This window comes from Xiphophorus maculatus, chromosome 8 (assembly GCF_002775205.1).
Source record: "Xiphophorus maculatus strain JP 163 A chromosome 8, X_maculatus-5.0-male, whole genome shotgun sequence".
Lineage (NCBI taxonomy): Eukaryota > Metazoa > Chordata > Actinopteri > Cyprinodontiformes > Poeciliidae > Xiphophorus > Xiphophorus maculatus.
Genome location: NC_036450.1, coordinates 17,259,737 through 17,287,335, shown reverse-complemented (window position 1 = coordinate 17,287,335; position 27,599 = coordinate 17,259,737). Strand labels below are relative to the sequence as shown.

Here is a 27,599-nt window from a genome sequence, read left to right as displayed (position 1 = left end):
GTTGATCTACATTTAGTCAAAGCCGGGCTCTTATTTCCACTCTGCAACTTTCCTGGTATTTCACCTATCATTCAGGCCCAGCAGTGGAACAGACGTCAGCTCCTCAGTATGCTAAGACAGGCGTGGTGACAGAGTGGCTGTTTGTAGTGGGAGCTCCAGTCCTGGCGTTTCCACAGTAGGAAAAGTATGTGACAAGCTGGAGGAGCTCATAATGAGTTCTCGAGGGAGAAGAGGTTGAAGTTTTTTTCAATACTGTTAAAATGATCTAATCTATAGTCATTAGTCCTCAGCTCTCCAGCTCTGCTCTGTTCACACAAGCTTTTAACTTTCTGTCATAACACATAATATACATCGATGGCCACACAAGAACTTCATCTTCAGCAGAAGATCATCTGTTTCTTTTCAGTCAGTAAAGAAACTGGTGAGCACAAAGTCAGAGAACCACAAGCAACTTTTGATCCTCTGATAACACCGATTTAAAATACATACAACCACAAATATATTCTTAATATGAGAACGTCTGTCTTCATACTGCAGAAAAAAACAGTTGCTTTTCTCTTGACAGAGTAACTTTAAATTCAGCTAAAACCATCTTTCCAGTTGTTGCATAGCAACTGCAAGTCTGTTTTCAGGATTAGCACCACTTGTAGTTACATTTAATTTCATTACTGTATTACTGCTGAATTAATACCATCTCACTATCTGCTAACCAAATAAGCCTACATATAAAACTGAGTCTGTAATGATTTGTCTGTGTGGGCATTTGTAGATATTTTTTTTAAAGCTCCCAGGGCAACAGAAAAAGCAAGCTTGTGCCTCATGCAGTGAAACAAATGAAAACCCAATGTGCATGCAATGTGATTTAGCAGGGGGGGAATAGGATCTTTAAATAAAACAAGCTGGCTGCCAGGACTGTCCAACCGTTCAAGACTTTTAGACAGGGAAGACCTTATGTTATATTGTAGCATCTCAGACTGATGTTTTATTTTAGACAAGTCTGCAGAAGCAGTAGCAAAAGCAGTAAACAGGCAGAGGGTTTCAAGTAAGCTTTAATATTTAAAACTAAATTTAAATTCTTCTACTAAGAAGAATTTAAACTTAAAAAAATTATGCAAGGTTTAGCACTTGCAAAAACTAGCAAATACAACTAGACTTGCTTAGAAATCTGTTGAACTACTCCAATGTAATCAGTGATGTGCAGATCGTTACAATCGATCATTTATGAAACCTTTCATGAGACAAACGTCCATGCAGCTTTTTTTTTTATGTCAGTTATTCAATTTGATCTTGCTCTGGTAGGAAAGCAGTGGCTGGGTGCTGGAAAGCTCTTATTCCTAGATTAAAAAAAGCACTCCCACTCACATGAGTGGCGACTTCAAAGCTTGCAACTCTGCAGCTCACATGGTGATAAAAAAAACAACTTTAATAGCCATGTTCTGGTAGATCTGCTTGTAAAAACTGGCCTTTTTTCACTTTGTTTTGATCATTTCTGCGTAATTTGTTAAGTGCAAACAGACATGGGTGAACAGTGTCTCAGTTTATTTAATAGGAAGATTTCACTGTTTATGCCATTAGGGCTGGCTGACTAAAAAGGAGTGACAGTGACTAAGCGGAAAGGTGTTTAATTTGAAGTTTTAACGGCAGCCGCAGACAACGGTTCTTCATTTTATTTAGTTCGGAAAGAATATGTGGAAACTCAACCCAGAACTCCCCAACTCTTACCTAATCCTATTTTCCAGGTATAAACACAAGAAGCAGCGTCTACAGACACACACACATTTTGCAAAGTATTCATAACTTTGCAAAATTTGCGTTTAAAAGGAAGCTTGTGTTCAATATTCAAAAGTGTCCATATTATATTTTCAGTTTGTGACGCAACAACAAAAACATTTAAAGGTATTTTTTGCAATTGTGAAAACCCAGAGTAGTGAATATTTGTGATGTGAAAGACAATACACGATTTTAAAAATGTTTAACAAGAAAAAACAAAGGCTGACTAAAAAGTTTGCCCATTCTTTTTTCACATAAGTTAAAGATAATTCAAATTTGATGGTAAAGGATCTAATCAGAAAGTTTAGTTCTGGACTTTGTGCGTTTCTAACAGTGTGTTCAGGGTGATGACGGTGTTGCATATCGTTGCGTTTAGGCCAAAAAGTTTGCTTTTTTTTTGTCTCATCTGACCAAAGGAGCTTCGTTCATATCTGCCGTCTCCAAATGCATAAAGGACTTTTTAAACTTTCCTTTAACTTTATTCTTCTTAACATATAAAGCATCATTTCCCTGCTACTTCCTGTAGTTCTATGACATAAAATCACAATATAGAGCAGATTGAAGTTTGTGGTTGCGACATGACGAAATCTGGAAGAGTTTGGGTGGTGCTTTTGCAAGGCTCTGTACGTGTAGGAAGATGATGTAAGAAAAACTGGCACTGTGGTTGTAACTGAATTCAAAGATAATAGTTATTGGGGAAAAAAAATAACTGATATTTAAAAGACAGACACATTAACACCTACATATAATGGGATGCAGTACACAGGTATTTTCTTACCTGAGTTGTTGAGATGTACCATGTTGTAAACTGTATGCATGTGGGATTCTGACTAGTTACGCCGCGCCTACGGTTTAGCTGGAGAGTCTTTTAACAAGCTGAGATAATGCCCTGGGCATACCCACAGACAGGGTGTGGACGGATGGATCGCTGTGTGTCATTGTTGTTCGTTAATGGAACACCGGGTGTGTGTGAAGCGCCAGACTGGTAGAGGTGTGAACGCGAGTGCTAAAACTCACTTATACATGTCTCGGCATTATTCTCTTGTACTTGGATGACGCAATCAAAGCCTATTTTCACCCGGGGATTCTTTGATCTCGTCTCGAACGTCCTTTGTCTTCTACCTGAGAGAGTCTGAGCCAACTTCCTCTCCACCAACTGTCAATCGGACCACAGTCTCCTACGTTTCCTCCTTCCCACCCACTCGCTTCCTCTTTCAATTTCCAATCGGCCGTTGAGCACTTCTGTATCGTAGTGAGTCTGCTGCGGCTTACCCTGCAGGGTTTCTATGGCGACCAACGAAAAAGAATGACCAGCTAATGGGGACGTAACCCGGGGTCACGCATTCTTTTTTTTTTACTGGAACCGAGTATGTCTTCACCGTTTGTACCTCGAGCCAAACCTCAATGTGGTGTCTGCAGTCTAGACTGCGTCTGGTTGAAAAACAGGAAACCAGATTGCAAAGACGAGACGCGCAAGCGGCTCGACGTTTCCAGCGCATCTGAATACGGACCTCTCGTAAACAGGTGTAGATGGGGCACACCAGCGCCCTGAACGGCTGGCCGGAGCTGCTCCTCATGGTGCAGAACACCTCGCACAGGAAGGTGTTGAACCCCAACCACCGCTCCACGTCGGTCTGCTGCAGCTCCTCACGGCGGGAGAAGTCTCTCTGAAGACGGACAGAAAAATACGAAGCATGCTTTTACCTTCAAACACTGCACAGAAACAGCATAGCCACTCCTGTACTGGCATTACACAACGATTCAGTTAACAGGTGGATATATGTAGTAGAGCATTTATGAAACTGGCACACACATTAACCTTGTGTCACCAGTACTTCAAACCCCCCCAAAAAGGAAAAGAGAAGCATTTGACAACTCCATTGAAAATACCTTTTTTCTGCTTGAAGTATTCATTCAGTTTGAAAGTGAGAACAGTGAAGTGTGTCAGCTCTGTGAAAGTGTTGGGAGTTAATACGGGTTAATGCTTAATGTGCTCACATAAAGCCGTTGCCGTGCAGGTTAAACTGAACCTTTATTAACAGGCAGTGCAAAGGCTTCCATCCCCCCTCCTCTCGCTCACAATATTATCTGTCAGGAGCTCGAGAAACACGGGCAGCTTACAGAGTTGGCTGCATTTATTGGCACGCCTGGAAACGATGAGTAAGAGCTTTAAAATAAAGTCATCTTTTATTGCAGCAGAATAATGAGGAGGAAACCTGGAAAACTGGCTTCTTTAATTTGAGTCCATTTATTCTGTGGGGGAAAAAAAACTAACTACAAAGCCATAAAAAATTCTGTTTCAATTTAGAGCCTGCTGAAAAAAAAAAAAAGGAGTTCATTATGCTAACAAGGTTTCCAGTTGCTTTGGTGAAGAAAAATGCCCTCAGCACCACAGATCCTCTACCTAACTTCACTGTGAACACGGGATTGTTGTCACACATATTCAACCTTTGTTTCGCACTAAACCCAGTTGGGGAGTTTGATGAGACCAAGCTCAAAATTGTTCTCAGCTGATTAAAGGACTCAGTTTAGTGGCATTTATTGGAAAAAGGCTTTTTCCAGACGTCCCTTCAAGACAACTGGTGGATACATGGGACACCAAGACGCCTCTCTTTGTTTCAGTTGCCGGACAAGATTTTTTTTTTTTACCCAACTCAAAATAAACTTATTGCAGTTTGAATTTTGTTTTAAATAATTGCATTGATTTTAACTTTTGGTACGTTTAAACAGGCAGGCATTTTCTTGCTGCAATTATGAGGATCAACATAAAAGTACCTTACTAAAATGCCATGTTTTCTTGTCCTTCCCAATTTGAAAAGTACAAATTCACTAATTTTTTGTAGTTTAAATGAAAACAAATGGTTCAGTTTTATATATTCTATTATTTCAAGCCTGAATTTATGTACTCAAACAAAATGTTGATGTTTTTCTTACTTCTTCAGAGTGAAATTATGTTACTGTGACTTTCACCGCCAGCACATGAAAATGGCACATAAAGAGTCCATAACATGAGTGAAAAACAAGCCGAGCTTTCTTCAGCTGTGTTTAATAAGAGAGGTCTTTAACAGGTGGAACAGTGGCAGTGTTAAGGCCAACAAAACCTCTCTCTGAATAAACAGAGCAGTCACACTAATTGGCCCCATATTGAGATCCAGGGGTCTAATGGCAACAGCATTAATGAATGCCTTCATGAGCCCACTTATGACATTTAAAATGTTTTATAGCAAAAAAAGCCAAAATGTCAAAGGCAAGCAGGGGGTCTATGCTGGCTGGGAAACTGAGATTAAAGAGAGAGATAAAAGAGGAGAAAAGACCACACAAATGTGAAGGAGGAAGAGTAAATTAGTTGGAAAGGAGGCTGAAGGATGAAGGTAGAAATAAACACATAATTAATTTGGGGTAAATATCAAAACTTTTAAATAGAAAAATCTCAAGGCAGATATATACATGGCATGACAGCTTTCAGATGACAACACGTCTCCTGATTGCTTCTGATTGTGAGATTGGAGATGCAAACAGAGAGGCGCTGGGGCGAAAGGAGGTGAGAAGACGTGGGAACATGGGAATAGAGAGCTCATGAGGGACAAGAAGGAGGAAATGAAAGGGGGGAGCGGCAGCAAAGTATGTAACGCCTCAGAGGATGTTTTCATTCAGGGTACAGGACTGGAACTGTGCAGTAAAGAGAAGGAATGGAAGGTGAAGAGGAAGTAGACTTCCGCTCCCCCTGGGAGTTTAGATTAGCTACTTTGTGCATCGACATGTACAGGTCTGAAACACAATGAGCTGGCCATCAGAAGGAGGGGATTCCTAAAGTTAAGGTGAACAAAGCCACTGAGATCATGGTAAACTTTTTTTTAAAAACACTATGCTAAAAAAAAAAAAGCAATATTCACTTTATAATTAAGTGCAACAATGTAAAATTCAAAACGGAATCAGCACAAATGATAGAAATGGCATAATAATTGAAGCAATCAGATACAATATAGACAAAATGCATTATGAAGCATGAGAATGTGGCACAGATTCAATTATCCAAGAGCTTGATTTTTTTAAAAGGAGCACTGTTTTCTAAATTGAAACCATGACTAACTAGATCCTCCGAGATTCTGAGTACGGAGGCTGCAGAAACAGAAGAAGAGATTTAATTTTGCAATGAGAAGTAGATTCACTGCGAGCTAATCGAACCCACAGCTCCCTGCAGTGGTAATTACAAAATGAAGCCAAAGGCATTACGGAGAAACAGGGTCTGAAGGCAGACGATTCCAAAAGCTGTTCTTACCTGCAGCGCGTTGAGCAGGAGCGATCTAAACTTAGTTCCCTCCACCATGAACAGCGCCATCTTGTCGCAGAGCTTGGCGGCTGTTGCGGCGAAGCTTCGGTCGGACACGGCCTTGGAGTAGATGGCTCCGACCACCTGAGCCAGCGACTCCTCGGACTGTGCCGAGCTCTGCGCCTCCTCCATGAAAGAGGCCAGCTGCTTCTCCACGCCACTGCTGTTGCTCCTCATGCTGTTGAGGAGGTCCACCAGTCTGTCCATGTTCTGAGGTCCCAACTGAGACTCCTCCACATTAACCTCGTCCTGCAGATAGGGCAGTGTAAAGGTTTTACCTCATCCAGGGATGCTGGTTATTTTTCATGTCACAATTCCAGACGTCAATAACACAAATTTCCAATGTAGTGACTTCTTTTTGATGTTCTTTGTTCTCAAATCAATCACCTGGCTGTATTGAGAGGAAGCTGACGTACACAATGGAGTTAGCCAATTCTGTTTAGAACACAGAGTAAAACATAAAAAAAACCCAGCCTGTTAAATGTTTGTTAGTTTTTTTCTCCTCCTTAGGGAGAACACAGACACGTTTGCTGAGTGACTGCAGAATAAAAACCTGGACAATTAAATAAAGCCAGGCAAGGAGAGACAAGTGTGTCTGCGTCTCTGTGCGGTAATGAACCGTGCTTGTCTTTTTGAAGTTAATTGGGAAACCAAATGTTAGCGTGTGCACACATACAGATCAGGCTTGGCTGCCCTAATAGAGACTGACGAACACTAAGCAGATTGTCAGTACCTTGTCTTTTAGTCTCCTCCTCAGCCTCTCCTTAGACGACTGCAGAAGACTGACTCTTGGCTGCTCTGTGTGGCCATCGCTCACTTTTCTACTTGGCAGCATGCTGAGGGATTCCTTATTAACTGTTGGGTCTGGGTGGGCCGTCGCACTAGGAGTGGGGGCTGAGTTGGGTGATTCATTGGGATTCCTATGGTTGCAGGATTGCGGTGGTCGGATGTGCTCATCACTCACTCTTACAATCTCAGTCTGTTTGTCTTTGGTAGTTTTTGGGGATGCTTCTTTATCACCTGCAGCGTGCGTCTGTTCATGGCCCTGACCCCTCTGATTGTGGTGCCAGCGGCGGTTGTGGCTGTAGCCGTGATGTGGAGGTCCTCCTTGGCGAGGCCCAACATGTCCTCCTTGGTGCTGGCGAGGTGGTCGACCAGCATTGTGGTTTCTGTTATCTCCCTGATCTGTTAAATTCAACTCTTGCTGGTTTGGGGGCTGCTGTTGAGTTTGATCCCAGTGTTGCTGTGGAGACTGTTGCTGTATCTGCTGAGGCTGGTTCTTCCCCCCTCCTCCTCCCCCACTCTGGGGTCGCTGCTGCCTCCTGAAAATAAACCAGGTTCGAGTTAGCACCTTCATGATGTTACAGGGGTCAGTTTGCTCAGGTCTGCCCTTTACATGGTCCAACAAATTACCAAGACATTTACAAACATTCACCTATCGGTACCACTCAACAGAAGTAGTATCTACTGAACTAAAAGCTATAAAATCAAAAGCCCACTTCCTGCTTACATGACGATGAACAGTCTGAGTGTGTTTTCCTGTCCTGCATTGATACGTTGTTTTTGCTGTACTGGCTCCGGTCAACAAACCACTGACATATGGTCCAGGGGATTAGTCACCTCCACACTGAGGACACCGCCTATTATCTACTTCTGCTTGTGAATCTGCACAAATCTAACCACCAACAGCAGCATCCTCAACCTTTTCAATTGCATAAAACTGAAACATTTTTTGACAAATAAAATATTGCAGATTTAGTATGCAAGGAAATAATTCCAGTTTTAAATCAAAGTTGTTAGGACACTTTTACCAAAAGATGCAATGCATTAGTCCGCATATTCCAACTGAAATATGAGCTTCATTTCAGTTCAAGGACTCCAGATGGAGACATGTCTTGCCTAAAAAGATAATGATCCACAGGCTAAACAAAGTTAAAGTCCATAGTTTTTAAAGACATAAAGAAACAATTAGAGAAAAGATAAGCAACAAGCTTCAAAATGAATTGATCGTTCACTGCTTAATCTCAAACTGAAAATCTTACACAAGGATTTTAGCAAACAATATTTTCAATCTAAATATTAACACACAAAAAAACCCTGCAAAATGAAGGGGGTTATAATAAGTAATACATGATTTTCTCACTCTTCAAATGACAAAGATGTAAGAACATCTCATTTAAGTAATGAAGATGTTTGCCAGTCTTATTAAGTCAGCACAAGGCCACAAGAAAATACCTGTGCACCTAAATTTGAAATAACTACAGAGATAATATAATTAAAAATTAAAAACTATTTGAGCTTGAGGTCACCAAGTCTCCATAACAACCATTATATGCTGTCGACCATGTCAGCCAGTTGTTTAGGATAAATGTCTTTTCTCATTCCTTAAGATCTACAAGTACTAAGTGGATCCATGTGATTTGGTTTCACATGAGATTAAGGTTTTCTGCAACACTCTTGGTGGATCTGACATGAAACAAAGAATAAATATGTTAAAAAGCACCTCTTTTCCACTATTAAGTATGCTGGAAGATGTGTAAATGTCTGAGTATTTCTCTTCCAAGGTGGTGGGAATCTTGTTAAGAGTGCCGACTTGAAATAACCTCATATTTTAAATACATATCTTGTGGCCTTTTCCAGAATACTGAAATGGGTCATCGCTGGGTCTTTCAGAAGAACAATGATCCCAAACATATGATCAAATTAACACTGAAATGCTTTGCCTTCGCCAATTTCAACTGTCTTCCATGAGCATCTCAGATCGTGTAAACCCTACAAAAAACCTGCATGGTCAAATGAAGAAAGACGAGCAAATGAAAACGACAGAACTAGAGAAAGCTCTTTTTTAGATGTCAAACTTGCATTGGTAGTTGCAGCTTGTTAACATTCACTGGATAAAAAAGAAAAGGTGGTAACATTTTCGAAATGTCTATACATATGCCCGGTCTTTTGTCTCACTAATTAGCTGCCACGATTCAGGTTAGCAATGCAATTATTTTTTATAAGAAGAAACAAAAATGTGATTTTTTTTCCCCAAAATAAAATTTATCCTGTTTATGTTATAATTTGATAAACTTTATAGAAATTACTTATTGTAAAAAGAAAAAAGCAAACAAAAAACAAACATGTTATTCCATACATTCTTAAATCATAGAAGATTACACCCTTAAAACATGTTGCGCTACTTCTAAAACATTGACCAATATGTCACGGTAAACATGCATATAATTTACATCACACATTTTGTTAACATATATATAAATAGTCAATAAAATAAAAGTTTTTTGGATCTACACGAACAATGATTTTAACTATTAGTACAGGCATGCAGTTAAACTACAGTGATTTTTAACATGATTTAGAATTACACCAGCGGCGGTAGATTTCTCAACATTCAGATGCAAGCCTGTTTTTTAAATACCAAACAAATTTTTTTTTCTATTAATAAAAAGGTGCAAAAGACTAGAAGAGAAAAGTATGCAGAGAAAAGTTGAGCCCGTAACCCTGAGCTGTGTAAGCCTTGTGGGAGGCTGGACGAAGCAAACACAGACGCAATGTTCCAAAAATTTTTAACAGGTCCTCAGTGGGCAGACAGCCGCACTGGTTCTTCACTCTTTACAAAAATCCCTCTATTACAAAGTTTGAGCTGCCTAAATTTTAGCAATAGCATAAAAAAATGAAAGCACGACCCTGACATTTTGGAGGCCGTAGAACAAAAATCAAAATAAATTGTGAAAGAGACCCTTTGGCACTTACATACTCAAAATCTTAAGAATCAGTGCTCTTTTGTAAGAGTGTTCTTTTCAAATCTGATCAGAGGACGGAAAATCAACCTTGGAGATAGCCTCAAAAGAAGTTAACATCCTTTATGTTCTTACGCAAAAGCCAGATTTTGTACAAATGCAATAAGTCGAAGAAGAGAGGTACATGGTGGCGACAGAGGGCTTTGGTAAAACACGTCCATTTTCGAATGTTGAAGATAAACTGGGTTTTAGAGGCATTAAAATGTTTTAAAAAAAAGTAATAGACCAGGCAGATGGAGAGACTTAAAGCCTAACTATTTGCGTATCATCTGCATATATTACACAGTGTTTGAACACAATAACAAACAGTGTTATTGGTGCTCCATCTTCTCAAACCTCCCATCTGTTAATATGCAGGATCCTGCTGGAAGTTCCCTCCCGTTATAAGAATGTGTTTCTTTCCACTGTCACCAAATGTTTGTCCAGTATGAGGGATTGCTGCCAAGTCAATGACTTGATATAACTGACCAGGCTCCTTTAGATAGAAAATATTTTTTTAGCAACAGGCACTGTAAACTGAATTTTACTGTATGACATTTGGATTGACTTGATTATACATTTCTGTATATAATTTGAATCTGTCTTATATGTAAAGGGTCTTGAAACTACATTGTTTGACCAACTGGTGTTATATCATTAAAGTGAAATAAATTAAGTCGAATGCTACTGTTTTACCTGAAAAAGACTGAGTATAATGTGGTATAAGGAAACTAATGTACCGAGTTACCTAATGTTATTCATTATCACCTCCAAATATGCAACATGATGAACTAAAATATTAAAAAACCTAAGATCTAAAGATCTGAATGAGGCTATCAGGGGTAACAATATTTTAATGCTCATATTTAATATTTAATATGTGTTTGATTAATTAATAAATATTGTATTTTATGAATATCAGTTCTGCATTAGACATTCACTGACCTGGTTAGAGTTTCCATAGTGAATGAGGATATTTCACCAACTTAGTGAAAGGTTTAAACTGCAATGTTCAAAAAGAAACATCTGAGCATCTCAGTCAAGTATAATCGCAGTGGGGTGCACACCTGCTGGCTCTTACTTACTGCTTCAGATATTTTGTTAGTGTAATGTGAAAATATGTTTGCTTATATGTAAATCTTATTATCAACAAAAATGTAAGTGGTTATTCTTATTTTGTTGACCAACAACAATTTCATCTTTCATCTGTCATTTTCCACACATTTTCACATAAAGTTGAAGTAGTGTAATTTGTCACTAGAAGAGAGGTTTTACATAATTTGAAAGACCAATAAAGTCTGACTGTATTAAAGGAGGACATGGAAGGAAAAACTGTAACTTACTCACAAGTCTCAGTTCTTAAAGGCACAATTCTAAGTCCAGTCCAAATTCTTACTTTTGAGACTTAAGTGCAACTGGAGTCTCAAACCAATAACCTGCCATTATTGGTTTGATGCAACAAACAGACTTGTTATTCAATTCAAATTTGAATACTTAGAATGCTTTTGTTGTTTTCACAAAAAGATTGAAAATAGTCCTCATTGATAAATGCAGAACTCCTGGATAGAAATTGTGAAATCATTTGATCATCTTATCCTATAATTGGTAAAACTTCTTAATTTTGCCAAGGATCCATCCAGAAATGCTGAATATGACAACTCTGATGGATTCATAGGCTCGTGCTAGTTGCTGTTAATTTAGGCTCAGATGTAATAAACCACTCTCCTTATCTACTGATAATCTGAGAGGGGTTAGAGAAGGAGTATAATAAAATGTTAATCATGTTTAATGACTGTGACCTCGACAGTGGTTTGAGTGCTCATCATCTATCAGGCATTACTGTCAGAGATTGCTGCCTTTAGGACAAATGATGGAACCACTGATGAAATGTCATTCAAGAATAAGTTACTCTTTCATGATTAAACATCTAATAAAATGGAACATGACTTATTATTTTTGGTTTGATCATTTAAATGGTATTACTCAAGTCCATTGCAGTGTTGGATGTTGCCAGACTGAGACATATTGAAGTACATATTCTTCAAATTGATTAAGAAATAAGTCAAATGTAATTTTCAGAGATCTGCCAAAAATGTATCTGGACCTCATTAATAGAAATTTGCTAAACTATTCACACTTCCTAAACTCTTGAGATTTTGCCCCATTACTTCAATGTACTTTATTAGAATGTTAAATAGTTGATCAATGCAAAGTAGAGCATAATTAGGAAATAGGAAAAAAATTAAGCTAGTTTTCATGGTTTTTGCAAATTTTCAGACTTGTAAGTCAATTGTTTATACAGCCATTTCTCTCTGTAATTTCAGTTGTAAATGCAGTCCCTCATTCTTCTTACCAAGATCACACAAGCCCAGTCAAAAATCCATAAATATCACAGTTAAAGTCTTTGATATAAACCACACATAACAATTGTAATATTTAGCTTTCAATATAAGGTTGTTGTTCTGTTGGATTTATGTAGCCTTTGACAGGTTTTCCCCACCATCACCATGCGTTACACATGGGTATATTGAGTGTGTTCAAAACACTTTCAAGTTTCAGCTGATTCACTATTTAAACGTTAAATAGTGACGTAGTTTGTTTTCTAAGATTCTAAACCTTTGAGGTCTTCACAAAACTGCTGCACAAATTCCAGAGGTTTGGATACTTTCAAAAGTTACTTTACCTTTTGAGATCCTACTTAAGTTGCCACTAACCTGGCTGAGACTCGTCGTTTCTCCCCGGGGCCAGTGGACAGAAGTATGGTTAACTGCTCTCGGGTGAAGTGATCAAATGTTCTACAAGCAGGAGAGGAGGGTGTGCCAAAATGCAGATGATTGGAAAGATGGAAAGATTAAATCGGGTGAAGAGTGGAGTAAAGTCAAAGTAAATTTTGTAGGAAATCGGAGAATTTTCATGGAATTTTCATGGAAAACAGGAGAAAAACAACAGGTTGAAAGGGGCGAAAAAGCGAAGCAAATAAGGGAAAAAAACAAAACAAACAAACTACAGGTTGGTAAGGTCACAAAAACAGGGAGTCTAAAAAAATTCTACATAAAAGAAGAAATTAACTTGCAGACATGGTCAGGGGAGGGTGAGCATGATAAAAATGATCAATCATGACTTTTACTGTGTAAAAGAGGAGAATTCATAGAACCACTGGTTGACCCAGACAAGAGAATCGATTGACCTGGGGGAAGAGATGTCTGCAGGCCAGACAGTCAATAACTTGGCCGAGGCTCTTCACAGGCCACAAAACACTAACTTAATGCACTGTGGGAAGGATTTCAGCTGCCTGACTGAGCATTTGCATTATTACATTTTAAGATTAAAATTTTGAAGGGAAAATAAATTTGGGTGCATTCATGCAAGAAGAATTTCAACTCATCACACATAATATCTTTAAAGAATCCCTGTCAGAAATAAAGCACATAAATGCTGTTTTTTTATTTTTTTACTGGAAAAGCCTAGAAAACAAAGAAGGAAGTGGAATTTTTTTAATGAACTGAAATGAGAAATATGCCAGTACATTCAGCTTACACTGTAGAATGATACAGTGTTGAGCAGAACATGTCTTTAAACAAAACTACAAACGAGTCAATCCCCTTTAAAATACAAAGGAAAAGAAGTTTGCATTTTAAGACAACCACAAACGCAACTTGACAAATGAGATCAGTCGAGCCACGGGAGGAGTTGTTTTCTGCCCAATAGCAGTCTTGATGAAGTTGATATAGAATCATAATTACTTAAAGCATTTGAACGTTTATACAAGACAACCACAAATTTCAGGGCATTTTTTTAGTATTTTATGTGTTAGGCCAACACCAGGTTGTAGAGATCCACAGCTCAGGTGGGAGAATTTTTTGACAGGAGAAATACGAGTTGTGCAGAGGATGCAAAAAAAAATAAAACCTGACACTGGAGCAGTGAACCTCCTTCCGGCCAGACACACAACAGGAAAGCATATTTATGTGTTAGAATCACACAAAGTACTGACCTAAATCTAGTTGAAAATCAAGGACATTATTTGCAAGCAGATGATCGCAGACTCTCCATACAAATGAAAAAGGTGACAATATTAAACCCTAAATGTGTGAAACTGGAGGAAACATCCCCAAAATGCCTTGCAGCTGTAAATGCAGCAAAAGTGCAAACCACAGAATATTGATTCAGTGGTCCAGATGCAATGCTAGTTGAAACATATCACATACAAGCTTAGTGCTTGTAACAAAATATGAAAAAGATCAACTGATGCAAAAACCATTTCACAGCATTGTAAGGTTTAAGCTAATTAAACCTTACTTAATTTTTGAAAAAAACAACAGAAGGCAAATGCAGATTTCAACAAACACAAATATAGTTGGGCATTGTATACAAATATCCTGCATATTGTCTTAAAATATTTTTTTTTATTTGAGTGTGTAACTTTTGGCAGGCATGCATCATCTGGAAAAAGCAGCAGACGAGGCAGTGTTTCAGGGACTGTGACTGGTGCAGGCAGTTGTGTAAGTACTGTTGCTAAAGTTGGGACTCAATTACTTTCGAGAACACTACAAAAATGTTGTAGACAAAGTGCTCTTCTTGAAACAATGTCCAAAAAACACCTTAGAAAAGCTACCAACAATTACAAAAGAATGAAAAGAGTGAGGAAGGCTGCTCATTTTCCAAAGCTTTGCTTCTCTTCTGTTCTGAAGCAAAAAAAAAAAAAAAAAAAAAAACAGTAACCAGCACATTCCTGTAAATCACAACTAATTTCAGCCCTGCCTGACGTGCCTACTAAAGTAGAAACACATGCACTGCCTCCTCTTTCTTTTCCATCCTGCCACAGCCAGCCCACACTTTTTCCTTTACTCAGTCTCCCAGTCTGCTCCCTTTGCTGGTCATTTGTTCGATACACCCCTCATGTTTCAAACATGTAGTCGACGAATCAATACTTTGCTTCCATATTTCATCATGTCTTTCCACCAAGTTTAGCTGAGACCATTTCTCCTCTTTTCCCTGTCGTGTTGATGTATAGCAAGCAACAGAACACAAAATCCAAACCAAGCGCAACATTTTTTTGTGGTTTTTCTTTACTGCCTTCAAGCTACTGTTGTTAAACTTTAAATTATGTCTGCAGCTTCTAGAATAGAAAAGTTAGGCTAGTTGGGCTATTTGGCGAATGCATGTTGAGATGAATACTTTAACTAGGAATTTCAATTTTATGATGCATTTCATAGCAAAATGCACAGTTTGTGCATATTAGAGCTTTATTTCCCTGCAGCTAATGAGAACAACTGAACCAAAATCATGCATTACTCGCACCCAAATACGCTTTGATTATATCCCCCAATCCTGTTTTTGATTCCAAAGGGCTTTAAAAATATTGACTTTGTTTAGGAATAATGATTTACTGTAAGGCCAAATATTTTATGACTTTTTCCAAGTCCTATTTGTGCACACCTCTGCCTCACCCTTCCTTTCATAACCTCGGCCAATATAATTATCCATTTGTTTTTTGTTTCCCCAACAATTGATTTGCAGTCTTATAGGGCCTCTTTTCAGTATGAGAAAACCAATAGTTGTTTCTTTAGACTGGCTACTGTAGTACAGCGTGTTGGCAAATCTGAATAAAGAAACATGAGTTTAAAGTTTAGAGAAAGAAAGTGAAAAGACTATCCGGTGATCTAAGGCCATAAACATCAAAATGTGGTACAAGAGCCATCAGTGGTACTTCTTCTACTGTTTCTCAGAGAAATAATTTGGTAAGTACTATTAAACAATAAGCAAATTGAAGCAAATTGTTGAAGCAAATTGATATGTAAATTTGAAGAGAAACTACCTAAATCTACCAATACCCTGATCTTCTAAGCAGGTAAAGAAGTCACCTGCATAAGAGATTATAAAATATAAGTTGGGATGGTGACAACTTGCATCTATTTGCATAAAAAAGCAAAAAAGACATGAAGCAACAACTTGGTTTTATTGTCTCGCTTTCGTGCAAAACCTTCCTGAGTGTTGCCTGCCCTAATACCGCCTGGGTCTGTCCTCATCTGATGATGGACTGCCCTCTTCATACTGATGGCTCTGCCGCTGTCTGAGCCAAACCCTAGTCTTGACCAGGCTATCCTCCCAACATGCCTCTGTGCCTCCATCCCAAAATGCATTATTGACGTGGCCCGATCTGATTGGCAAATTATAAAACCATAATATCTAGTATGTTGATGAAGTAATGATAAATATTAGGGTAACTGATATCCTGATGTCTTCTTGCTGCTCAGTGAATATTGTGAATATAGGTCACAATATTCACAATGTTGTGATACTGAAGTTGTTTCTCATTGGGGCGGATGGATGGAACAGAAACATAATGGTTATATTCATCATAGCCATGTCTGTTTTCTTCTTACACCTGTATGGTGTCTACACATTAGGCAGAACATTTATATAACCATTATCATGACATTAACACAGAAAGGTGCAACATAATCTAAATGCTTTTATTTTAAAAAAAAAAAGCAATACTTAATAAATTGCTGCTGTGAAAATAATATATTATTTCAGCTCTAATGACGCTTAAACATTTTTTAATTTGTTTTTTATTGTGATGCATAAACACATGGAGAGTGAGAGGACAGATTTATGTTGAAATGAGAATAATCTCATATATACTGTACATTTACAATTCTTACAATGACATAAGAATAAATTATTCCAGATTAAGATAATATATTTAGTCTTAAGTGACTGAATATCACCACTTAATTTTGTATTAAGTGGTGATATAAAATTAAATTCAGTTTCAGCTTAAACATTAGGTAGATTTAGACAATATTTAGAGATGTACACACCGGTACAACACTAAAGCAACATCTGGAAGAACCAACAGCTGAACTTAGGAAAAGCTTTTACGTAAATAAGCCTGTTGTGTCCAATATTAGCACTTCTCGACGCTCTGCTTTGTTTTAGTAAAACTAGAGTCTGATAAGATGATAGGACAAGAGCTGCTAAATTACCCGACCTGTTAGCTTGATCTGCTAGCCTGCATTCTGCAGTTCTTCAGACATAACGCTCTAGTCTCTTATAAAATCAACTATTCCTTTTTTTTTTAAATGCATTAGCTTAAGAATAGCAGTGAACTTTCTGAAAACTGGTAATAACAAGGCAGCACCAAACAACTGCTCTTTACTGGAGGAAACTATTTTTTTCAATGGACTTTAATGGGTAAGAAGACTATGACAGATCTACTTGTTTTGAATCTGTAACTTTTGTAAATGCTATATAAATTAGGTGGGGAAACACTGCTTTTCACATCACAGTCCTTAATAATAATCTGATTTTGTAGAATTATGCAAAGAAACACTCTGCGTACTATAGTTTACAGGAATCCTTTTTTAAATGCAATTCTTTATTTCTATGCATCTTTTATTTTTAATGTATTTATTTAATCCATCAACCATATACCATTTTTTGTCATAGTTTTGTATAATATTGATTTAAAAAAGAACACAGCAAGTGATGGTCACTAGCTAGCATAAAGGAAGTAAATAATTCCCCTAAAACTGCCATTAGCCCTTTTAGTGTTCTTTAAAACTTTAAAATGTTTTGGCAGCAACAGCTAAACTTAAAAACATGAATACAGCAAACAAAGATGCACAATATTATGTAAAACTTGAATGAAGTGTGTTAAGTACAATGAAGTGTGCACAAAGCAGTGAGCAGAAGAAAACAGGATGGTCTCCTGTTACAGCTTCCACTACACAAAACAAATAGAGTGAAACCTAAGCAAGCGGCTATTGGTCTATGTTGATATTTTTGTTCTTTTCCTTCCACCAGGCCCCGGCGCTGTGCTCATTGTACAGCAAACACAACAGCTTACAGGAGACACGCAATTATTCTCTGGACTTAAAAACAGGAATTAAAGTGTTTTTGTCCATTTGGTTTAGATATAATTTCCTCTTTTAAAGCCACAAATACAACCAAAATATTTTCTCTTTAGCCTGTATCTTAGCAACTAAAGAACAGTTTTCCAGTGACATCAGAGCAGGGAGTGAAAGGGATATTTTTTTTTCCCCCTTTCGCTAGTTTCAGTGAAGTCAGACTTGACCTGGGAAAATTAGATTTTACAGAAAATACAACCAGTATAAAAAAATCCACTTTGAATCAGGTAAAAGGTTGCAAAGCAGGACTATTAAATCAGACAGAGAAACCGAGCTGGAGTGTGCTTTCTTTTCCAGACATTATTGTGGCTGTGGAGACACACATGCTTAAGCTGTGATTCCAGCATTTCTCTGTCTGAGAAAGGTTTTGGTGCATGTGTATGTGTGTGTGCAGGCATATGCATGGTGGGTAAACATTACCGTCGGTCGTTCCTCCTGCGTCGGAAGAGCTTTTTGGTGTGTGCTATCTCGGCCTCATTAGGAAGGGGTGGAAAGACCTGTGAGAAATAAATCATGGTGTAAGAGAAAGTTGCTGTAAAAACTAGCAATGTTGATGACTGGAAATACATTTAAATGTTAATTGGAACATTCTTGTTTGCTTTTCCTCGGTTTTCCGTTGAATATGCTGGCAATAATGCAAGTAAATTATTGCATTTTTTAAATCCAAACCAGAAGATGTCCTTAAAAGAGAGTAGATATGTGGACAGATTTTCATGTCTACAACTTATTACACCTAGTGTTTTTTTTTTTTTACATATGAATACGGCATTATGAGTATGAATTCTTTCCTGACAACAGGTGAGCTGAACATTGACAGAATTGCCAATTCTTATCACCAGACAGATGTGGATCTGAGATCTAATGTTTGTTGAGAGAACATTATCTGAACAAGTAAAATGCAAGGTCAAATACAATCACACAAGCAAAAACTGGATGCAAAAAGGCACCATTATAACTCATATTGCTCTTTTTCTGTTTCACAGAATGATATTCAAAGACCACAAGAAAGTCCCTCCCCTGCACATTTTTTCATTATTTAAAAAAAAGGGGGAGAAACGGAAAAATGTTGTAAAATATACTCCTAGCAGCTTGATGCTTTGGCACTAGGTGAGAGGAGTTCTCAAGTCTAAGTCACATCAAAATGAGTCATTTTTCATTTGACTAAATTTAATATTTTTTTCCGGCAAGAGGCAGAGCAATTCGTACCACTGATGGAATACAGTGTGATGGATATTTCCTCTCGCTTTTACAGTTCACCTCTTCTGAAAAGGAAATATGAAATCCATCATCCATAAAACATTGGCTCTGTCAGTCAAACAGCCCAGTTTTCCTTTGCTCATCACCACTATGTGCTGTTACCATGGTTATGAGTGGCCTAGGACTAGCCCTGTTGAGTAAACATGCAGTGTGAGATGACGAACAGTGTTGTGAAAAGGATGAGTGCATAAATGAACCGGACTATGAACAGCTGTGCACACAATGTAATGTTCAAGACATGCTACATGAGAGGTGAGCACTGAGAGAAAGGTGTCGTCTGGCCCCAGTAACAGATTAAAACTAGACAGATGGTGATTGAGTAAAAAAAAAAAAAAAAAAGTCTGCAAAGTCCCAAATGTAAGAGGCTGGCCTTGATTTACTTTAACATGCTGGAAACCTTGACAAATAATTTTTCAAAGCTGTTAAGAAAGGATTACAATTTATACTTCTGATTTCAAGTTATAGCTTACAGCAAAGATAGTCCTACAAGGTGTACTAGCTTATAGGACTGTGTATGGAGTTGCAGGATGGTAATATAGTTGTTTAATTTTAAATGATAAATACATTTTTCCCCCAAAACTGCATTTTTTTTTTCCAAAGTGCAATTTGCAGAGTTTACGGACCTATTAGTGCATTTTAAAACATAAACATAAAAGTTCATAGTGAATTGATCGCAAAGATATTTGAAGTGATTAGACTTCTTAGGCTGATTCAACCTGAAAAGATGTACGGTGGCGAATCATAAGTCTAAGCTCAAGACATTTTACAAAAAAAGTTATTTCTAAACAGAAATATCCAAATTGTAATAAAAATTTAAATATGATCCTTGTTATAAAACAAGTAAGAAAAGTTCAGTTTATTATTGCAATTGTTAAAAAGTTTCTTGTCTAAGGTAACCCAGCCGGTTTCATAGAGCCATCAACTTTGCTGCAATCTCTCCTAAGGCATGTAGCAACAGAGGACAGTCTATTGCACCGATTTCAAGATGGATAAGAGAGAGGAATGAATATCAGATGAATGGACTGAGAAGCAAATATAGCATGGGACAGAAAATAAAAATATTTTCTGAGATCCCCTCAGGTGTTGAAATACTTAACTCAAACCCCTTACTTTCCAAAACGTTTATCTGCTTATAATGTTTTCCAAAATTAATTGAATTTTGTATTTTCACAAAAAACATTATGTGACCAGCGATATCATTTATCACTTAGAGCAAATTGAAAACTTGCAATTTCTTTTAGATTTTATCAAATACACGTGTAAAACAACACAGCAATACAAAATACTAATAATCTATAAACCTGTAAATCTTATATTTTGTATTCTTGTTTTGCAAAAATCAGTGAAGATATAATTATTTTTATTGTCCCTCTTAAATGTCCAGATGAAATAAATTTTACTATCACGCAAAAACCCTTAACTACAAAAAACAGTTTGCAAATTATGGTGTATTTATTAAAAAAACCTTGCCCAATGAGAAAAGTAAGTGCTCTTTAAACTTCACAACTCACTGTTCAACATTTGGCAGCACGGCCAAAGAGTGCCTACAACATTTGGCCGCAAATTATTTCATTTATATGAAGGTATTTTGGTTCATTCTTCTCTGCTTGTTTTTGTGGTTTGATGACATGTTCAGAAAAATGTCATCAAATAAAATCCAACCACTTGAAAATGGCATTTTGTATTTGAGCTGGAGCATTAAAATGTGACCAAAAAAAAAACATAGAAAAGGGAGCGAATACTTTTTCACTCCAGCGTCAGCAAGAAAATTATGTAAAACTGGCTCAAATAGAACACACTGTGGGTGAGAATAGGTTATCTGCAGGTATCAGCGAATGCTGTGTAGATCAAAGGAGCCATGAGCTGCCCTGGTCCCCTGCCAGGGAACCTCTACACTCCAAGTAGGCAGGATGACCACTGTGGACACGACAAGGACAGGGGTGGGTGGGAGTACAAATTATGAGTGGGAGAGTGATGGTAGAAAATCGACAAAAGAAAACTTTCTGGCTTTACAAACACCTGTGTTACTTTTTGTTGGGTTTTTTTACAAACAACTTAAAAAAAAAATTCAGAAAGAAATATTTCTGACTGTTTTTTTAATCATTGAGTGGAAGTTGGCACTCAGTGACATACAATTAAGTCAACGGCCAAAAAGAGTTTTTCCAACTTCACAACCCAGGCCATTGTGTGTCTTTGTGTCAAATAGTGTAGCTGGGGTGCGCCTGGAGAGGAAGTTGAAATACTGAGTAACATTGCAGGGGAGAGGATTTCAGATAAAAGGTAGAAGGTAACTATAGATATTGTCATCTTGCATCATCTCATTTGGCCAAACATGAACCAATGTGACAGCCCAATGAGATTCAAAGTAAACCCAGATTTAGCTGTTAAAAGGACAATCAGGTGAGATAATCTGAAAATAGTCGAGAGAGGTATGAATTTTTCAAAGAGTTTTTTGTCATGGTTCTGGAAATGACTCAGGTTGCACTATTGAGTCAATCAGTAGTGTGGCAGGGGTATAAGTGGCCAGGAAGGAAAGTTAGGAAATGAGAAAAGCTCCTGGAGATGGAAATGTGAAAAATACAAACAGAAAATAATGATTAGTGAACTTTCACTGCAGTAGCAGTGGAAAGTGGATTGAATGCTTTCCTGTCGCTTCTCATGCGTAACAATTCTGGTATGATCCTCAGTCAGTTAGTCCATTGTTTCTCCAGGCTTATTTATGTTGCCAAGGACATCGGCCAAAAGCAATAAATTTAAAACTACCCCGGGGGTGGCACTGCAGGACAGACCTTTGAGAACTGAGGGGAGAGAAAGAGCAAGAATGACTATGAGGGAGGCTGTACATACAAGATAGCAAACACGTAGCAAAGCACATAAAGGGAGTTGTAACGCATACGCTGATACAAGGTCAGAATAACTTCTCCTCCCATTTGTCACAATCGAGTGATCTTTTTTTCTTTATTTAATTGTAGTAAATATAAAACATACAAAGTATTTAATCTATTAGAAATGGATTTTAATGAGTTACATTCAAAAGCTGTATCTTCTTTATTCAGCCTCTTTGAAACCTAAAGCAAACCAGATCACACACGCGCACACACCCCATCAGACGAGCAGAGGATGTATGATCGATGTCTTTGTTCATCACTCTGAGGGATGCCAACTGAGCTCTGTGTATTTGAAAGCTGCTGCTTCAGCAGAGATTGCTTTTCTATAGGGCACCACTGGTCTTTTCTTCCTTTTTCACTCTCTGACACTCTGATCCCACGATGGCCTGTCTCCTGTCGCCACCTACTTCTTTCTTTGAAGTACCTGTATATTCCTTTGTGGCTAAGGCCTCAGATTGCATAATAAATAAGACATAGATGTCAGGATCTCACATGCTTCTCTTTCATCACTGATCACCTGCTGAATGTGACTGTAGATCAGGCTGTAAATCTCATCTGTTGAAGAAGTTGCACAAGTTTAAGTAAAGTTTTGAAAAAAGAAAGAAACAGAAAAGTGTGGACTAGAGAGACCTCAAAGCAGGGGTGCTCAGTAAGTCGATCGCGGAAGGTTTTCAGTCGATCTCGCCAGTAGGTGACAAACTGAACGCCGCCAAGAGGCTGAAACCAGCGCGTCCTCTTCTGACGCGCTTATCAAAATATTCAAAGGTCCAAAACGTTTGGAACTTTATTAAACAATTTTAAAAAATCTAATTAATGGTCTCAGTAATTATTGTTTCAACAAGGTGTTGCACAATCCTGTGCATTTCGGTTCCATTTACAGTGTTTTTACAGTGTTGAAAAACACTATTGGATGCTGCAGGGTCTTTTTTGGCCAGGTAGTGTCATCCGCTTTGCAAACTGATCTGTTGTTACAGTACTGTTTTTCAAATCGTTATCTTAAACTATACTGACATTTTTTTTCCAGATTAATTATATTAAAACGGAGTGTAAGAATGATAATATTTGCCAATCGCTGCAGCAGTTTTTTTCAAGACAGCAGCAACTGTTTGTGTCGGCTCAGATAAACCTTACATACAAGTAGTGAAGCTATGTTTTACTCCGTGTGAGGGTATTCTAGCAATGTTTTATTAGGAAGCTGATGTACTGGTGATAAAAAAAAAATCAATTGCATGCCAATACTATTTCTTAATAAGTTTACCAGAGTATCCTAAAGCCATCCTAAAACACCTCTCTTATTTGTGAAACTGACTTAACCAAATCCATACAAAATTATATATTTTAGTTTCGAAAATGTAATCTAACTTTTAATTAGCAACAGCTTTGCCTTTACAGACTTGGAGATCATAGTTTGTGTTTCTGTACCCTTATCTTTTCCTTATAAAATCTCAGAAAGCATCAATATTTGTGTGAACCCTTCCATTTTTCCAGTCACGTTTTTCCAGTTACGGAATAGCACCGAGTAAAAATACAGTGGACAATGTTTTCCACACGAATGTTAAATGTTTTCAAGCTGTGGCTAACAGCGAATGTTTATTAGTGTAATTTATTCCAATCGCAGATGCACTTTGCGGATGCCCCGCAGTTCAAAGAAATTTCTAGATATCTTCAAAGGTGCTGAAAATCTTTTATGCAAAGAATCGAAAAAGGGATCCACATCCTCAATCATCTAGAAGACGACGGTTTCGTTGCTGATTACATGTCAGTTGGCCTCACGCATAAAGTACATAGTGCATGCCATTTTAGGTAAAATAATTTATACTGAATTTTTATACAACCCTTACCAAATTATTACTAGCATGGTAAAGGTAACAAAAGCCAACAAACCACAATTTAGTCCTCCATCTGTTACAAGGACATAAGAGAGAGCATTGTACTGAACTCACAGCAATCCATCTATTCTTGTTTCTATTTTTAAGTAAAAAGCAAGTCACCAATCAGGAGTTACTGAATATTTCCATGTAACTGGTCACACATGCCTTGTTAGGTATCCAGCTTACATGCAGGTACTCAGGTCTGCAGAATTTCCTCATGCTGAGATCCTGGAGACAAACGTGAACGGTGGTGATTAAGTCAATGTGTGAGCAGTTAATGAAGTGGAGGAGCCAATAAGTAGCAGAACTGGGAACAATGGTGGGAAGTTACCAAAGGGAGGGGGCCACCGGTCACCATGACCCCCTGGACATTGTTCTGCTGCCCACCAACATATGAAGGATGGAGGGGAGAAGTGAAGGACGCCATAAAGGAGAACAGGGAAGAGGGCAGATCTCAAAGCAAATGATGACGGTCAGAAGTGAAGGAAACAATGAATAGGGAGAAACAAAGCCAGGTGAGGTGTTTGATGGTAAAAAATAACAATACATAAAGAAATTAAGGAGGAAGATTTAGATAAGTTGAAATCCATTGGGAGATTAAAATCCATCTATTGGGAGGGTAATAAAGGTGCTAGCCAAACTGGCAGCTGACAGACAGACCCACAGCAAGTCTCCCTGCCCCCAGCATCCCTTCAGAATTGAAGTCCTGCCCTGCAGCACGTACACTTCCAGACTGAGGGGCCGACCAGTCTGCAACATCTCAGCTCCAGACTCCGGCTTTGTTCCCCAGTCACACTGCTTTGTTCACACACCGGATGCGTCCTCAGTGGCCAGCCACTTTCCCCTCCTCTCGTCCAACTCCCTCCATTCCTTGGCTAATTCTGTGGCTCACTCCACATTTAATGACGAGTTGGGTTGCCTTACTGGCCTCAAGTTCAAATAGATGAAGAAGAAGTTCTAAATTTGGCTTTTTTTTCCTTTCTTTTTTTAAGAGAACGGTTTAGATGTTATTGTGCATGAATGTTCTCGTAACAAAGTGAGTCATCATTCAAGAAGTCAAAGAGTTCAGAACATCAAAAGACAGGTTGTTATTGGACACAACCATAATAAAACTCATATCTTTCAAATTGGTCTTGATTAAAAACTTTTTTTCCTCAAAATGTTTTCTTCCTTTGGAGTAAAGAAATAAGTACTGTGTGTCTGAAAAACCATGTAAATATATTTTGAAGTTTTTGTGAGCAAATCTATGCAGTTAAGTAAGCTTTACTAACTGTGGAAAAATTTCAATTGTTATATAATTTTTATTATTATGACTATATTGTACTCTCTATGAAGACTGTATCTCACTGTAGGTATCCGATGGAAACGATCCGGAAATATGTCACTGAATACAGTTTTCACTTCCCTCAAGATGCCTTAAGAACAATATAAATTTTTCTTCAGCAAAGACTCTGTGCCTGTGCATAGGAGGTGCACACACAGCAGACAATCTGTTTTGCTTATTATCCGAGTTCATGTTGACAGGACTAGAAGACAACTCATCCTGTCACACACTGAAGGAACATTAACTGAGCTGAAGTGACTCCCCTCCACCGGCACAGTTGCCTGAATGACTTTCGATCAAAAAAATAATAATCAAAAAATCAGTAAACAGTGCTGCAAAACTAGCATTGCTGACAAAATATTGGCATATCTTTTAGGCAAAGTCATAACACATCAGCGCTCTTAAAGCATAATATATCATAATTTCATATTCTATGAACAGTAAGAAAAAGTAGCATTTTGAATAAATGGAGCACTTAATTGCATGCTCGCTGGTTTCATGTCTAAATTTTTTAAACCATCATTGTTATACGTGACATGAATGCGCAGATCAACTACTTGCTCCCTGACCTCTGGATGCTTCTGTCATTACGAACTGAGATTGGACATGAAGGCAGGGTTATTGTGCGTGCAGGCTGACATTCCAGAGAGGCCAAACGAGGTCTGGCAGAATCGGAGAGCAAAGGGAGGAAGCGCTTTTTCACAGAGTTGCATGCACACCCACCCACCCACACACAAATGGGATGTTTTCTACTTCCCTGGGCTATTTGTGTGTCCATTCTGTCTCCTGGAAAAGGGAAGTAGATGTTAGCATGAAGTGTGGAATGCAGACACGGATTTTGGATGATGAAGCCCCTCCATTCAGGGACTGGAAGTGATGACTGGAAACATGTTACTGCATTTGGTTGTCTTACATTGTGACTGAGCAAATGCTGGAGGATATTTTATACATATTTTCATGCCACTTGTACCTACGTTTGTATAATGTCACAAACTGTGCAGAAGATCAGAATGTGCTTCTATTGGGAAACAGAGGAATGTCAACAGTGAATGTTTTTAGAAGGCCCAGTCTAAGTCCACGATTTGATCCTTATATAAGCTCTCAAAGGTTTATAACTTAGAAACAAACAAACAGGTTTTGTGCTTTAAAGAAAATATGTCAAAAAAATAAATCAATACTAAAATACTGTTGATTTAATATTGATCAATACTATTTATTATTGACATTGAATAACATAATTTAAAGTAATTTGAACCGTAACACAGCGTATTTTATTTAAAATTTAAGGTTTAAATTAAACTTAGAACTCATGATCCATGATTCATGACACTTTCAGACCTTTCAGAGATCCTACTGTAATCTTTAAAAAGAACAGATTAACACAAGACTAAACAATTTCAGGTGATAACTGTGTGGTAAAACAAAGCCACAAGAGTACTAAATAGAGAAACATTTTTTGTTGCTTTTCTTTCTATAGTTATTTTTTAATATATATTTAAATATATTTTTCTCCTTTTGTATGAATTCAGGTTCCAATGATGGAGAAAACTACATGATATTTTCAAACAATAAGTAAGAATGTTTTAAAAAGAGTTTCTAATATATATATTTTTAACTAACTCTGAAACTGTACTTATAATATGGGGAAATGCTTAAATAGCTCTGTGTATTTTTATGTGTTAAATGTACAGTATTGTTATCATTCAAGGTAGATATTTCAAGATTTCTATTTCTAACATTTGGACCACCAGGTGGCACCACAGGACCAAAACTCTAAATAAAACTAGGATACAGAGCACCCATAAAACAAATAAGTACAGCTTTAAAGTAAATTATTTATTAAAGAAAGTTCAAAATGTAAGCTTTCTGAGTTCTGATCAAATGCAGTGAAAGCAACACAAATGCCAATAATAATGATGTCCTGTCCTAATTCTCTCAAAATTGGGCAGCACTTTGATTCTGTTCCAGAAATGACAGGCAGGTAATGCAAGGCGTAGCATACATAGTGTTGTCCAGATAAATAAAATCTCATGTTTAGATCTGAAGTCCTATTATACGTAATTCCTAGATATTTTCAATCTGGATAAGGCATCGCAATGCTGAATTCTGACTTCTGATTCAGCAGTAAAGATTGCTTGTTATTTGTTTAAAAGACTGAATTGAGTCTAAACTCTTTCACGTCTTCATTCTGTGTGTGATTTGTTTTATGATAGCAAAAAGGCCACAAAATCATTCTCACTTGACTCTGTGTGTATTTATCAGAGTAATTTCCCTTTATTTACATTGCTGTGCCCATATGTGAAGGCTGAAGAGCCCTTTTTTAAAAACATAAAAAAGGATTTAAAGTGTTCCACATGTCTACTTTTTTTTATCTAGGCTGATATAAAAGGCCAAAATGTGAAATATGTGATACCAAAAATGAAACAGTGAGTGAATGAGGAGGATGTAGTTTGGGAACAGA

The 27,599-nt window shown here is 37.7% G+C and overlaps 1 protein-coding gene across 2 annotated transcripts in view; it reads right to left on the bottom strand.

Moving 5' to 3' along the window:
- Positions 1-27,599, bottom strand: part of ctif (cap binding complex dependent translation initiation factor) — a 48,842-nt gene that overhangs the window by 6,017 nt on the left and 15,226 nt on the right. The window contains exons 8-12 of one of the 2 annotated variants that reach the window (XM_014468641.2): positions 18,219-18,295; positions 12,597-12,677; positions 6,834-7,422; positions 6,050-6,349; positions 3,282-3,437 (exon numbers count right to left, since the gene is read on the bottom strand). In XM_014468641.2, coding sequence (XP_014324127.1) covers positions 3,282-3,437; positions 6,050-6,349; positions 6,834-7,422; positions 12,597-12,677; positions 18,219-18,295 — 1,203 coding nt within the window. The remainder of the gene's footprint in view (positions 1-3,281; positions 3,438-6,049; positions 6,350-6,833; positions 7,423-12,596; positions 12,678-18,218; positions 18,296-27,599) is intronic. The other variant, XM_023338569.1, reaches the window with a different exon arrangement.